Source organism: Carassius carassius, chromosome 14, assembly GCF_963082965.1.
Source record: "Carassius carassius chromosome 14, fCarCar2.1, whole genome shotgun sequence".
Classification (NCBI taxonomy): domain Eukaryota; kingdom Metazoa; phylum Chordata; class Actinopteri; order Cypriniformes; family Cyprinidae; genus Carassius; species Carassius carassius.
Genome location: NC_081768.1, coordinates 21,769,112 through 21,784,966, shown reverse-complemented (window position 1 = coordinate 21,784,966; position 15,855 = coordinate 21,769,112). Strand labels below are relative to the sequence as shown.

At 35.6% G+C, this 15,855-nt stretch overlaps 1 protein-coding gene across 1 annotated transcript; it reads left to right on the top strand.

The window, feature by feature from the left end:
- Positions 1–31: 31 nt before the first annotated feature.
- On the top strand, positions 32–14,836 carry LOC132157331 (annexin A11-like). The gene is made up of 15 exons (XM_059566642.1): positions 32–150; positions 3,185–3,412; positions 5,323–5,405; positions 6,810–7,148; positions 8,620–8,707; positions 8,912–9,006; positions 9,401–9,514; positions 10,207–10,297; positions 10,451–10,530; positions 10,650–10,706; positions 10,790–10,883; positions 12,657–12,752; positions 13,182–13,240; positions 14,137–14,259; positions 14,364–14,836. The coding sequence occupies exons 2-15, from the start codon at positions 3,187–3,189 to the stop codon at positions 14,421–14,423; spliced, it is 1,605 nt and encodes a 534-aa protein (XP_059422625.1). The 5' UTR covers positions 32–150; positions 3,185–3,186; the 3' UTR covers positions 14,424–14,836.
- The last annotated feature ends 1,019 nt before the right edge of the window (positions 14,837–15,855 follow it).

Sequence of the window (15,855 nt, the reverse complement as noted above, 5' to 3'; positions counted from 1 at the left end):
CACGGTGTACGAAAGACTTACGTTTTGTATTGCGTTAAACATTGTTTGTGACACAGTCATGGAAAGAGCCCCGCCCACCTCATTAAATATTACGCTGCGTGTCTCACGTCGAGGACAGAACATAGGAAGTGACAGGCTGCTACTTAAACTGTGAGTAACTAATACTCTTTTACACTATAAATGCCCTCTGTTTAATGGTTTACACTATTAAAATAGTAATAGATATGTTGAGTGCGCTGCGACGTACACGTTTATGCGCGTTCTGCTTTGTAACTCAATTCCTGCAAGAACACGACTGCGTTATTTTAAGCCTTCTTACAGCTAGCATTTTAAGAGATCCACCCATAATGTTATGCGTTAAATAAGGATTGTACTTCTGTCACTGATCTTCATTTTGCACGTTTAAGGATCCATCACCGTTCAGACCTGTGGTATAATAAGGTTTTATTGGTAGATGTGACTGAACATTAAGTTTTATATACATTTGTGGCAGATAAAACACGAACAGTTAACTTACTGTTTCGTGAGATAATATGGAGGTTTGGATATATTTGTTGATACCAATGCATGCAGTATGAAGTATAAGATGTTCTTTTATATTAAGTAAATAGTTTTACATTATATTATAAGCTATTTTATACAAAACACTATATTATGCAAATTTAAAGTTAACTAGCCAGTATATTGAACTGTACATTTCTGTTTAAATAATATAGTGTTTTGCATAATATTGTATTGTGCTCTCTCTCTCTCTCTCTCTCTCTCTCTCTCTCTCTCTATATATATATATATATATGAGTACTTACGTTTTTACACGTTAATAATTGGTAGACTCTTTAGATTCTTGGCTTTATTTAAGACCCCTGCTTTATAGAAAGTAAAACTTCTTCAGTCAAAAAGAGTGGACAGCTGGCTTTGTGCAAGGCCTGTTGAGAAACTGACTGGTGGATGGAGCTGTTTTGACATGCTAATGTAGGACATTCACATTCTTAAAAAAAATTGATTTAATGAAAGTCCTTTCTTCTGCCCTGAGCAAAGCGTGATTATATACAGTAGGCCCACCTGAACTATAAGTTTGGAAAGTTTGACTGTTTAGATAGCATCATACGTTGAGGTGTTGTGTTTTATTATCAAATAAAGAGTAGAGTTCATCTCTAAAAGTCTGTGGATATTTCCCCTTCCTCTACACAGTTATAATGTGTTTTATGGCAGGTGAGGTGCTATGGCAAACCACTCCCACACTAAGTAAAGGTGATAAGACTGCATGCACAGTGTATTTTACTTTCAAATACTTCAGTATTAGTTTCCATGACCTCATACAGAGCATGAACACAGGCTAAAAATATATATAGCTTTTTATTTGTATGTTCACAAAGTATGGACATCACTCTTGAGGCAATACATCAAGGGTCAATAAGAAATATTATAAAAACCTTGTTTTTCATACAGTATCTTATCTGCTCCTGCACCTCTGCACTGCCTCAATAATCAGTTATTTAGCATAGGCAAAAGAGCATGATACTTCCTACTACAGAGCTCAACATTGGCCACCAGCTGTTCTGTCCATCTGTTGTTGATCGGAGGGATTGGGATCAGGGGGGATTGTAGGAAAAGGGGCAGAGTTTAAGCAGATCAATCATTGGAGAATTCTGGCATTCGTCACCAGATAGAAGTCTTTTGTTTCACTGGAAGATCCAGCCATGCCAATAAAATATAAAAATATGTGTACTTGGAAAATTATTTTTAAGTTTAAAAAAACATTCACTTGTGGCATCTAATAAAGCATATACCTTCATTTAGAAACCTCAGAGCTCAAGGTAGGTCAGTCTTACATTAGTTTAATGTGTTATGTGTTAACCCAGGTTAAAAAAAAATTCTTAAAAGTACTCAAGTTTACTACAAGTGGTGACTAAATACATTTTTAAATACAGAGATAGTATAAAAAAGTGCATTTTAGTTCATATTCATGGTGTCCCAAAATATCACAATCGCGTACACTTAGTTGAACTTAAGGTTATCTTAAGCAGTACTAAAGAGTATATTCAGTACAAAATTAGTGTGCAAAAATAGAGCACTTTAAGTACATCATGGAATTATTATTTTTTGAAACCTGGGAACGGGAGTTTTACTTCCTGAACATGACTGTAGTTTGCTGTAGCAGCTGTCTTGAATTTGTTTTATGTAATGTGTTTCCATGGTTTGTACCAGATTGGAACTATTTAGTGAGACACTAAACTGCTGTTAATGGTTGGTTAAAAAAAAAAATGAGGGCTTGATTTTGAGAGCATAGCCACTACTTTCCATTCAGAGTTTATGTTTAGATACATTTCAAAGGAAAGGGTGAGAAGTCTGAGCAGTCAGAATGGAGTCTGTTCCCTGTCAGAAAAAAAATCACTGAGAGAATTAGGCGATACATAGATAGATAGGAAGATAGGCAGATTTTTCTTTTAAACACAAAACAAATGCAAATTGTGTGTATATGAAAGTGAAAGAAACTTTAGCTATCTAGTTTTATTTTTTTCTGCAATGCATTACTTAGACAAACATGTCAGGTGTTAAACACAGCAGCAAGGTGTCAGTTTTGACTTTTGCCACCAATCTAAACTGAAAGGAAATGAGTGATGCTTTTCTATAAAAGAACATGCTTGCAAAACTATTTGAATAATGTACCCACGAACCCACGAAAAATGTAAACGACTTCATTAAAACTAAATCAACCCACAATATCAGTATACTGACCATTCACAAATCGGTGATGATTTATCAAACGCTTTTTATGCATTAATAAAACACAGCATGAATTACATAAATGTAATCTAGTGATGTGTTTAGATGTACAGCAGTCTCTGCTCTCTGAGGGTCATTCAAGCAGCACAAGAGCTACAACTCTTATCCTTCTAAATAGAGTACTACAGACAAGACATATTTGTATAGGCCCACCCAGAATTGGATTTTGGATTATTGCAGAAAATAAGCTTTGTGACCAACAGAAGTTTATGAATCTTGCACATCTTGTTCATCAAGATAACCTTCACAAATTAACTCAACATTTATAAAGCCTAGGAGCAAAAGCTAAAGTTATAAACCAGTTTGCACGACTACAACATCACCATCACTAAGCTTTTTTATGTAAGTATAATATTTTTTTTACATTTCTGTTATTCATCCTTTTTTTCAATTTCAGGCATGACAATGAGCTATCCAGGCTATCCTCCGCAGCCCGGCTATCCTCCTCAGGCCGGTGGATATCCACCCCAAGCAGGGGGGTACCCTCCTGCTGCAGGAGGTTACCCCCCTCAGCCTGGGATGTACCCCCCGCAGGCAGGTGGATACCCTCCCCAACCTGGAGCTTACCCGCCCCAGCCAGGTGCCTATCCTGGCCAGCCAGGGCCTTATCCTGCTGTGCCTTCAGGTGAGCCACTGTATCTGGTGGATGATTTCCATATGTGTATTACATCATACTCTAGTCTATGAAGTTTGTATTTGAACTGGTTATGAAGGTTTTATTTTAAACATAAATTCAGGGGACAAACCAACTTTGTTTTGTGGCGCTTTCACTGAACAGTGATGAATAGTGATGTTGACACGGTAATGTGGAAATCTTTAGGTGGAGCCAGCAGGAAAAGTGAGTAAGTGATAATGTATAGTGAGGTAGAAACACTAGCTAGTTTAAAGCATTGTCTCGCACTGAAAAACATTCATTTGGTGGCTCTTCTTTTGAGACACCTAGTGATCTTTGTATGTCTGTGCACCAGAGGTCACATGGATTGCATTAATGAAAAACACAAATGAATATTCTGTTGGAAGGAAACTGTTTATTTGTTGACTAGTTGGTCAATCATTTTCCATAATCTGGTTGCTTTAGCTATTTTGCCAAACCAAAATATGCATTGTTTGGTGTGTATACATGCTAACACATTTGACCTTGCTTTGTTTTGTTTATTCATTCAATTGTTCCAGACTCTAAGGCTTTGTTCCCACTTCTTACCAATCTGATTTGGTTTTCAGATCTGATCTTTAAGACTGTCTGTCCACACTGTCAGTTTGCTATTAATGAAATCTGATCTGTTCTGACAGGGAAGCAGATATCCAGTGTATCTACATCAGTTTCGCTTGTAGTTATATAAGTGTCAACTTAGACATCTTCTCATACAAAAACTGTCAGTGTGGTAATTTAGCTTCTGTTCATGTCTATCATGATCTTACCGCAGTGCTGAACTCTTAGGCACATGAGAGAACATAAACACCAGAAGTACTGTACACACATTGGTGAAGTGCATTGAAAACAGCTGACACGTTCACTCATTCACTATGTACTGCGTTTATTTATTTATGCTTTCACTAGTTTATATTTATGCCATTTTAAATGGCTTTGCGGTGTGGCAAATAAATGTTAAAATACTTGATATAGTCAATTGCTAAAATAATTATTAAAGGTATCATTACACCGGATAAAGCAAAACTGCAAAAACTATTGCTGTTCAAAAAGGTTTTAGGTGGAGTTGAGCATGTCACATGACAGGTCAACTCCCCGGTCTATTCCATTCTCAACTAACCAATTATACAAGTTATTAGATTTAAAAATACAGGAAACCCCCAACAGAAAGAGCTTAATAATTAATGTGCAATGTCAGTGCAATTTTACCTGCCACTTCTTATTACCATAACAAAACCTGCTGCTCTGGATTCAGCAGAGTGTTTCTGTTTTGTCTTATCACATCAAAACAGGATCAGAACCGAAAAGTTTTTTTTATTATTAATATAGAAGAGGATGCAGGGCCCTTGGGATTCTGCACACAACAATAATCAAAAGTTGATGTCTAGATTATTATTAGCCTGTCATTTGATACACAGTGTGTCCTGATTTCCCCTATACACACTGTGTTTTGAAGTCAACACCAAATGATGCTCTCAGCCCATTTTATTTCTGTAATCTGACATGTGAGATAAGATAGTCAACAAGAGCACAGAAGTAATTGTCTGGATTGTGAAAAATAGGCCAGAATGGTTAAGATATGTTATATAGCAGAATGGAGATTATATACCAAGTGACTGGAAGAGAGCAATGTAAAGAATCTGAGACTGAAAAGAAAAGCCATTTTCACAGGCAGAACATGTTATTTCATTTTTTGTCTCTTTAGAATAACATGCAGCAGTGAATCATGCACTATAAGACCAGGAATATGTTTTAATGACGTAAATAGGGTTGGTTTTGACTTCATTTCAACTGTGAAGTGCACTGATATTGTTCAGTCAGAATTAATGTGGGGCTTTTAGGTTTTTGTTTACTTGTTTGCTCGTATTAAATGCATGTATTTGCAGGAGGTTGGGGTGCTCCCGGTGCTCCTATTGGCCTGGATAATTTGCCGAATCCTGGATTCAACGCCTCAAGTCTTCCAGGAATGGTAAGTTCTATAATAAAATGTATTTCTTGATCAGAAATGACATTGGTCTCCTTCCTCAATAGATGCAGGTAATTTGATTCCAGTCAGCATGAAATGCATAACCTTGGCTAAAACTGCATCAGATCATTCCTTTATCAGCTTTGTACCAAACTGTGCTCTTGTGACTGTGATATTGATCCCTTGTAATTTAACTGTCATCACAATGTGAAGAAACATCAGAGGAAATGTGAACAAGTGTGAATCCATTGAGCTGCTGCAGCTAGGACAGTGTTTCACGCAAAGTATTCAGTGATGTACAAAAAAAGCATACACGTTAGGTATAATTAGCCAAATATATTACACAAATACTAAGACAAAAGCTCAAAGCACCAGTAAGAACACAGTGATGATATAGTTCCATAGAGATGCATAAATAAGAAATATCCCAGGTATCCTTGTGAAAAAGAAATGCACTATGCATAATTTAAAAGAATAATAATAGTATATAATTTCAAAGACTATTGTATTGTTTATATTGTTCAGTCATAATGTGTGGGGCTTTTATGTTTTTGTTTTTGTGTTTGCTCGTATTAAATGCATGTATTTGCAGGAGGTTGGTTTTTATTTTATTTTTTGATTATCATACATTTGTTAAAGATAAAGTTGCAATTTAGTGTTTAAAATATATTAAATGAGTTTAATGTAATATCTCTCTCTCTTTCTCTCTCTCTCTCTCTCTCTTTCTCTCTCTCTCTCTCTCTCTCTCTCTCTCTCTCTCTCTCTCTCTCTCTCTCTCTCTATATATATATATATCAAATAGGGCATTTCCAGTGTTCTAATTTGACATTTATGCTGCCCTCGACTACATAAATGTGCCCAAAAGTTTAAGAAACTCCAGTAGACTGTCAAAATCATCAGTTGACCAGCTTGCTTTCTGGTGATTTTTGTGTTGGTGTCAGCCATAAAAAAAAAAAAAAAAAACACATTGGTTGACCCCTACTTTTCATGGAAATATTTTTCCAGTGTGATGCTTTAGCTTGACTAAAAGGACTGGTTTCATTAGTCCTCCACAGTACTTCGGCATTTAGGGGTCAGCAAGGGAAAATGTGTGCATGTGGAAACTCTTTGAGTGTTACAGAACAGTGCCTCTGTGACATCCGTGTGCAATATGATGTGAGTAGCTTAAGTCAACAGAAACGTTTTAGTGCAAAGCCACACTGTCTAAACAAGCCTCTCCATGAATTCACACTTGTTCAACGTCCTCCTTATCTCCCTGTCCTGGCCTTAATCATTTCTTTGTCCTTCAGTATTGTAATTTCATGGCTATATATGTTACATTTCTACAAGTCTGCTCTACTGTCCTAACTGTCATGCTCGCTGTCATGCTTTTTGCTTTTTTCGCCCTCTCAAAATTTTCCATTGCAGGCAAATCAGTTCGCTGCCAATAGTGGATTTACCCCAAATCCATCCATGTTCCCTCAAGTGCCTGGTGGCTATCCTGGCCCCCAACCTGGGGGACCACCAGCCCCCTCCCCTAACCAGCCCTATGGCATGTACCCTCAGCCAGGAGGAGGTATGCCCCAAGGTCCGGGAATGGGATACCCTGGAGGCCCAACCCCAGGTCAGCAGATGCCGGGCTACCCAAATGCCCTAGGACCCACTCCGTCCATGCCTAGCTATCCCAAAGCACCCTCACCCAATCCGTCCATGCCCGCATACGGAGGAGGTTATGGAGGAGGTGCACCTGCTGTTCCAGCTATTAATGTAATTAACTCTTAAGTATTTTTTGTGCAATTTATTGCACTATACAGGGTTTCTGAGGGTCTTAAAAGGTCTTTAAAAGTCTAAATTCATCTTTCCACAGATTAAGGCTTAAAAAGGCCTTAAATTGGAGCAGAAAGTCTGGTATTCAGTGTTGCATACACTGCAAAGAATGAATATCTTCCAAAAAAGTATTTGTGTTGTTTTCCAATACAAGTATACTAATATCAAGATACTTTACTTGAGGTGTAAAATGAAGATAGTTTAAAAGTTTTCAGAGAAAATGAACAATATGAAGTGAGTTTATGCTCAAAACAACAACAAATATGATGAAACAATGATGTATGAAAACTTATTTACCCTTTGAATTAAGTTAGATTTTTCTTGTTCTTTTATTAATGTGTTTTAGTCTATATGTGACCCTGGAGCACAAAACCAGTCTTATGCCGCTGGGGTATATTTGTAGCAATAGCCAAAAATACAGTGTATGTGTCAAAATTATGATTTTTTTTTTATGCCAAAAATCATTAGGATATTAAGTAAAGATCATGTTCCTTGAAGATATTTAGTAAATTTCCTTCCATAAATATATCAAAACTTAATTTTTATTTATTAATATGCATTGCTAAGAATTCATTTGGACAACTTTAAATGAGATTTTCTCAGTATTCTGATTTATTCTTTGCACCCTCAGATTCCAGATATTAAAATAGTTGTATCCAGGTCGAATATTGTTCTGTCCAAACAAACCGTACATCAATGGAAAGATTATTTATTCAGCTTTCATGTGATGTATATATCTCAGTTTCTTAAAATTGACACTTAAAGCTGCAGTCGGTAACTTCTGGCGCTCGCGTCTGGCGGAAAAACATTGTGTGACGGATAAATACAACAAAATAAAATGATACGAATGGCATAAAAACTGTGACCTTCACGTGACCAAGATGTAACACAGAGAATCCGGCCTTTTTTATTTCAAAATAAAAGATGTTATGGCTCAGGCGCACTTCTCCCTGTTGTTTGTTTTGCAAAAATCCACCGCTCCCGGCTCTTCTGGTCTAATCAGCGCAGGGCTGTGCCACAGAGTTGTTTTGTGTTGAAAATGTAAAAATAAGTGTTTATATTTGGACTATTTTAGTCTGCTTGGGGTCGGCAATGCTGCAGAGTATCACAGTACCTGCGTGACTCGCCATAGATGTAAACAGAGAGAAGTAGCTCCGGCTACAATGTTCTTCCGCCAGACGCGAGCGCCAAAAGTTACCGACTGCAGCTTTAAGACTGGTTTTGTGGTCCAGGGTCACATATAAGATATTTGCTTATTCTAGTTAAGCTACGGAGAACATATTGATGTATCGTGTTCTCGTCAATTTATTCCTTAAATTTTCTTGGCCTGTAAATGGTCTTTAAAAAGTCTTATATTTACCTTCATAAAGCCTGAGTATATATTTGAGTCCTAACTTGTTTTATTTTGTAGCGTGGGTTCAGAGGGACCATTCAGGACTTCCCTGGAGCTGATCCTCTAAAAGATGCAGAAGTCCTCAGGAAGGCCATGAAGGGCTTTGGTTAGTTACTGTTCAAGTTCATTTTCCACTACCTCTATTTCTTAGAAAGCTATGTAACTTATTCTGCCTCTTTAAAAATACTGAGAGCTTTTTTTTTTTGACTGACATGAAATACAATAAGAGCCTGTTAGAAAATGACTCCTGTGTTTACTGTATACGCAGCTGCACAACAGGCTGCTAATATGCATGAACATGTTTCAACAGGCACTGATGAACAAGCCATCATTAATTTACTCGGATGTCGCTCCAACAGGCAGCGTGTTCCACTCTTGGTGTCATTCAAGACTGCGTATGGAAAGGTAATGGAGATTGATCAGATTGAGACCAGGTTTTATTTTAACAGCTAATAATTTTTCTTAAAAGCTGTGAACCATGATGTGCTACATGCTATATTAAAATAAAATCTATTACATAGTCAGAGGCTGGTGGTGTTAGTGGGAGCAAACGGTCTCAATCTAGACAGCATTTGATTGGGCAAATATTTATATGCCCCTGAGTACAAGGTTAGACATCAATATTGTGGTCCGTTTTACCACAGGGAGAAGACTAAAAGATAAATATGCTAAGCTAATTCCATTAATACTTAGCATATAGACCAGAATACAGAAAAAAACGAAATGCAGCAAAGTTCAGATTTTGTTATGGGTTAAGAAAAGCATCATTAATCATTCTCATGTGACCCAATGTTTACAGGATTTGATTAAGGACCTGAAGTCTGAGCTTTCAGGAAACTTTGAGAAACTGGTGCTGGCCATGTTGAAGACTCCAGCTCAGTTTGATGCATATGAGCTCAAAGAGGCCATCAAGGTTTGTGAAAATACTTTATTAATAGAATGAATACAAATGAAGCATTAAAATTGTTTAAATATTTAATCAAACATTGTGCAAATTAGCACCCTCACATGGATACCTGACGCAATAATAAAAAATATATATATTATCCAAAAATCCAAATATGTATGTATGTATATATGTATGTATGTATGTATATATATATATGGATTTATAGTTATAGTTTAGTTATACAGTATTTATATATAATTTAAAAGTTGTGTCAGTAATTAATTAATGAATCAAATTAATGATTTTATTCAGCAAGGATGCCTTAAATTGATCAAAAGTGACAGTAAAGACATTTATATTGTTACAGTTTTGTTTATATCAAATAAACGTTGTTCTTTTGAACTTTCTATTCATCAAAGAATCCTGAAAAAAAAAGTTTTATCAGTTTCCAGAAACTACTGTAAGCAGCACAACTGTTTTCAAAATATTACATAAGAAAATATTTCTTGAGCAGCAATTCAGCATATTAGAGTAATTTCTGATGGATCATGTGACTCTGTAGACTGGAGTAATGATGCTAAAAAAGCTATTTTAAATGCTACAAATATTTCATAGTGAGTGAACTATTCCTTTTTTAGGTCACAGATAACAGAATATTTGATGAGATGTTTTGATATGCCATTAACACAAATGTAATCTGCTGATTTATTTCACAGGGAGCAGGGACAGATGAGGCCTGTCTGATTGAAATATTGGCCTCTCGCTCTAATGCAGAGATCCGAGAGATCAATCAAGTCTTCAAAGCCGGTGCGTACTAGAGTCATATCAATTAATTCCTTCCCTCTGCAATTACAGATCTGATTACTTCCCAATCAAGCATTTGTCATGCACGTTTAATCTAAAGCTCGACAGTAAAGCGCGGTGAGTTGTGATGCATAACGCTCAGTGTTTCTGTTTTAGAAAATAAGAAATCACTGGAGGACTCCATCCGTGGAGACACCTCTGGACATTTCCAAAGACTTCTGGTCTCTCTTGCTCAGGTACACAGAAGATGTGAATGTTATGATGTGAAACGTTCATATTTTGAGAGGTCAAAAACTTTGTAAATGACAGAAATGTGAAAGTCAGATCAGTATTTCTGCCTGTTATTGTCTCAAAGGGGAACCGTGATGAGAGGGAGAATGTGGACATATCATTAGCCAAACAGGATGCTCAGGTAATCATTGAAATCTTTCTAAAAATATGTGTTTCGCATTCTTTGAAGAGTCTCTATTATGCTCTATTTGTGTTCTGCTGCAGGCTCTCTATCAAGCAGGGGAAAATAAACTCGGCACAGATGAGTCTAAGTTCAATGCCATCCTGTGTGCTAGGAGCAAAGCTCACCTCAGAGCAGGTACTGTACGTCACGGCTCTTTGGCTGGAAGGAAAGTATTCTGTTATCAAGTCAAAGTCTCTTTTAGATATGTCTTTTAGATAGCACCTCCTCCAGGCCGCTTGTTTCCTTCTAGGTAGAAGTAATGCTAGAAAAAAGCTCATATCTACTTGAATAGGGAAATCCCTTGATCTCCAAACCTGTTTGTCAAGAATACTGTACTTTGACATATATTGAAAGAGAATAGGGGTGCACCGATCGAGATCGGCCGATCGTTATGCGCATCTCATCAGTAAAGCCGGTTGTGTAATCAGCGGTAAATTCCATCAGGTGCGTGATTTCACATAGAGCAGCTGGTACTTCACAGAGCCATTGATAACTGAGAAGATGCGCAAATCCACGTTCATCATCAGCGTTTATTTGCGCAACTAGACAGTTAACAGCGGCTCTGTGTGAAATCACGCACCTGATGGAATTTACCGCTGATTAGATAACCGGCTTTACTGGCGAGATGCGCATTAACGACGGCCGATCTCGATCGGTGCACCCCTACAAGAGAAATAATCATGTTGTATTATACATTCTCTGCTTCTTAAACTAAATTCAGGCAAAAGTACTGCATTTTTCAGGCTGGCCTAGCTAAAGAGTAAACAAAGGCGAAATGCCACGAAAAAGGTGATTGGCTTTTCCATTCCCCCACTACTATATTGAGCATAGTGACTATCATTTGTATGCAACAAATGATCCATGCTCCTGTACTGTCTGAGAATCTAGAGTCTAATGATTTTTGAGTGCTCCCTTATAAGATACGTATAAAATTGCTTGAAAACTGGCAGGTTTTGCCACTTGGTAGATTATGTGGAGGCCACAAATTAAGTTTTGGCATTGCAGTCAACACACCTCATCAAAGCTGAGAATTATGACTCATAACTGGACACTTGAGTTCACCTCTGAATCAACCTACTTATTATGTCATTTCCTGTTTTTCTATAGGACTCAGTTTTCTTTTGTCTAATTGCATAATATAATTATACCATTAACATATCTTCTGTGACTATTTATTTGATTTAACATCCAAAATGAAAGACTCAGATCAGATTAAAAAGTACAAAATAAGATACAATAAAAACTGAAATATTGTGAAATATAATTACAATTTAAAAGCACTGTTTTCTGATTTAATATATTTTAAATTGTAATTTATTCCTGTGATCACAAAGCTGAATTTTCAGCATCATTACTCTAGTCTTCAGTGTCACATGATCCTTCAGAAATCAGCCCAAGAATATTATTTGCTGCTCAAGAAACATGTAGTATTATTATAATACGCTGATTTGCTGCTCAAAAAGATATTTCTAATACATTTTTTTAGCATTTCTACAGGTTTATTTGATAAAAAAAAAAGAAATAGTTTATAACAAATGTCTTTACTCTCATTTTGACCCATTTAATGCATTCTTGCAGAATAAAAGTATTTTATTTATTATTATTATATTTAATATACTGTGTGTGTGTGTGTGTGTTTGTATATATATATATATATATATATATATATATATATATATATATATATATAATTATAATTTTTTTTTTTTTTTTTTTTTTTTTTTACAGTGATTCCAAAGTGTGTTTTACACAATATTTTTTGAAACCGTAAGCTAGTGGCAATTTGGATTTGTTTTGTAATCAAAACTATTGATTGCTTTAAAGTTCATTAGTGTGCTCATTAACAGCTATTTGATTGAGATTTCAGTAGCGACTGTATTTAGACATGCCTTGTTTTGGTGTTGACAGTGTTTCAAGAGTATCAGCACATGTGCGGCAGAGACATTGAGAAGAGCATCGAGAGAGAAATGTCTGGAGATCTGGAAAGCGGCATGCTGGCTGTCGGTGAGCTGTCTGATCTGCCATCTAGAATCGTTTCATCAAATCTAATCATTAAACACTCATAATTGTATTTCTTAACTTGCTCTCCATCCTGCCGGCCCCTTTAAGGGTAAAGCTGTTATAGGGTAAATATGCGGTAATATATTTTCATAACACATAATGTAGCTGACATCTGTGCTTGCTGTGTCATAGTGCATGACTTCCTTTCATAATGAGGTGTGTTTAGTATGTTATTTCGTTTTGCTGTTATGAACAGTCAGGTTTTCTCTTTTAAATGACTTTCACTTTCAGATGAATGCCTGGTCTGTCTTCATTCTGTTATATTTTTCCATTGAAGTTTCAAGATTCGTCTTGCTTGTGCTATTGAACACGGTTTGTTAGCTGCAGGGTGATTTGCGTATGGTGAGTCTGAACGTGTTTTTCTGTATGCAGTGAAATGCATCAAGAACACACCGGGCTACTTTGCTGAGAGACTCTACAAGGCCATGAAGGTGAGAATAATTCTTCTGTGCTGACTAAAGAGTAACAGAGAAGGCAAATTTAGGATTAATTACAAACAAAGCCATGGTTAACAGCATTTTAAGTCATTTTATTGTACAGCAGTGGATCTCAAACTGTGTACACAAAGTGCCCCCAGGTGGTATGTCTGAAGAATGTCTTGTTTATCATAGTAAAAATATGGTTTTATATTATTGTCTTTATATATTTATTTATTTTATTTAAAACAATTTTTTACATTAAAATACAGTTGTTTTGAATTGGTTTTTTAAAATTAATACATATGTGCTATAAAAATATTTTTCAATAATATAAAATAACATTATATATATGTGTGTGTGTGTGTGTGTGTGTGTGTGTGTGTGTGTGTGTGTTTTTACAAATATTAGGTATATTTAAAAAAATTCTAAATATTTTATAAAATGCATTATTTTGTAATAAACGTTTCATATATTATTATATATATATATATTTTTTTTTAATTATTATATTTAGTTTTAATAGAAAAATAGTAATGTGTCAAGGACTCCTCTGCATAGCCTATTCTTAATTTGTAAATTTCATGTAAATTTTAATAATGAATATCAATTTTTGTACTTATGCTCAGTTCTGAAATATTTACAGCAATAGAAAATAGAATGTATTTAAATTAGACTGCAGTAACTTCTGTAATATTATGATATTAATATTTATATGGAATAGTGTAACTCACAGTCCTCCTTATGTACTCTAAAATAGTTCATTTACACAGTGCTGAAGTAATTTAAGGGAACACAGATTCCTGGAGTCTAATTTGATTAAAGTAAGTAGTTGGCCTGAGAGTTTGGAGAACCACTCTAATGTATAAGATCACATGCATCAAAGTTTCAAATCCCAATCAAATCTGCAGGGAGCAGGAACCAAGGATCGCACTTTGATTCGCATCATGTTGACCCGCTCTGAGGTGGACATGCTGGACATTCGTCAGGAATACATCAAGAAGTATGGGAAATCTCTATACACCGCTATATCTGTGAGTACCAGTGTAACGACCCCCTAACTATGCTTTTCGTTTTTGAGAAATGAAAATTACAGCACTGTAATAATAACAGTAATCAAAGTAATCTGCATCTACAGGGAGACACTTCAGGGGATTATAAGAAACTACTGCTGAAGCTCTGCGGTGGAAGTGATTAGAGGATACAGATGACATGAAGCCACACCTCGATTTCTACACGATTTCTAATTTGCACTCTTACATACTTGCATGTTTTACTGTGCTCAATGCAAAGGCACTTGTGTGCATATATGCTGCACGTTACATTTAATGCTCTTTTATTCATATATTTTTATTTAGAGAGTAGCCAACTATATCTTATGTGCCTTCTACACTCAAAGCAGTGGCTTAGCGAATTATTGTATGCTATTGGATGTATGCGTTTCCCCCAAGTATACTTTTGTTTGCAAGTTGATTTAAGAAAATTCTGCATTAAGTACTGCACACAGATATGAATGCCAAAATCGTTTTTTACACATTTATGTATTTAAAGTAATATACAAGGAGAAAATGTGCCATAAATGTAATGCATAATACAATCAGTTTTTTTTTTTTACTATGCACACTTTTGTTGTAACCATTATGATTGTTGGCCTTCTCTTTATTGAGGCAAAAAAAGAGGTAATGATGGTGTTGTCTTTGTGTTTCTTATTTGTTTACTCTGTACAGAGCCAAACACTCATATGAAATGCTAAGTAAATCCTGCCTGAAAGAGATAATGACTCGAACGTTCAACTTGAATTAAGTTGGTATTTCTTCAGTAGCCCGTGTGGTATTATCAGTGCTGACTTCTGCAGCTAATTCAGCTGTGACCTCAAAACACCCTGATAAATATTAATAACATTCATATAATTATTCCTTCTAGATCAGGCATGACTCGCGGTCAAATAGCATTACAATCTACAGAATAAAGATAGGAGACTTCTCATCTAAAGTGACTTTACCAAGGCAAAAATAATAATCAGATTCAGAATTAGACATCTAAAAATTAACATGAGACATCAGGAGCACATTATCAAAAGAAAAGATGAAAAATTATTATTAGCAATAAAAGATTTTATGGGATATTTTGACTTTTATAGACCCATTTAAAATAATGTAAAATTGAATTCAAATGTGATATACAGTTTTAATTAATTAACATAATTTTTTTGTAGTTATGCCAAGGTCTGAAATATTTTGAACAATATAATAATATATACATAGACAAAAGAACAATATAAAAAATACCCCTCATTAAATGCATGCTATTGGTTAATATAAAATTATATATATATATTATATATATATATATATATATATATATATATAATTTTTATTTACAATTTGCTCCATGCTGAAGTAATTCCATAAAAATATTACTGTTTTAATGGCAACACAAGTAATCGGTAAAACTGAATGTCTTGTATACCCTCTTAGTATTTATGCCACTTGTATTTAGCCGTGTTTAAGAAAGATTTGAAGAGCTAAGGAGGTTCTCAGCTCGCTGTGACTGAATCCTGGGGCACATCCATCATTTGAAGCTCCCCGCAGTGCAGGCTGAGTCTGAAGTGTCACTGCTCCCAGATCAGC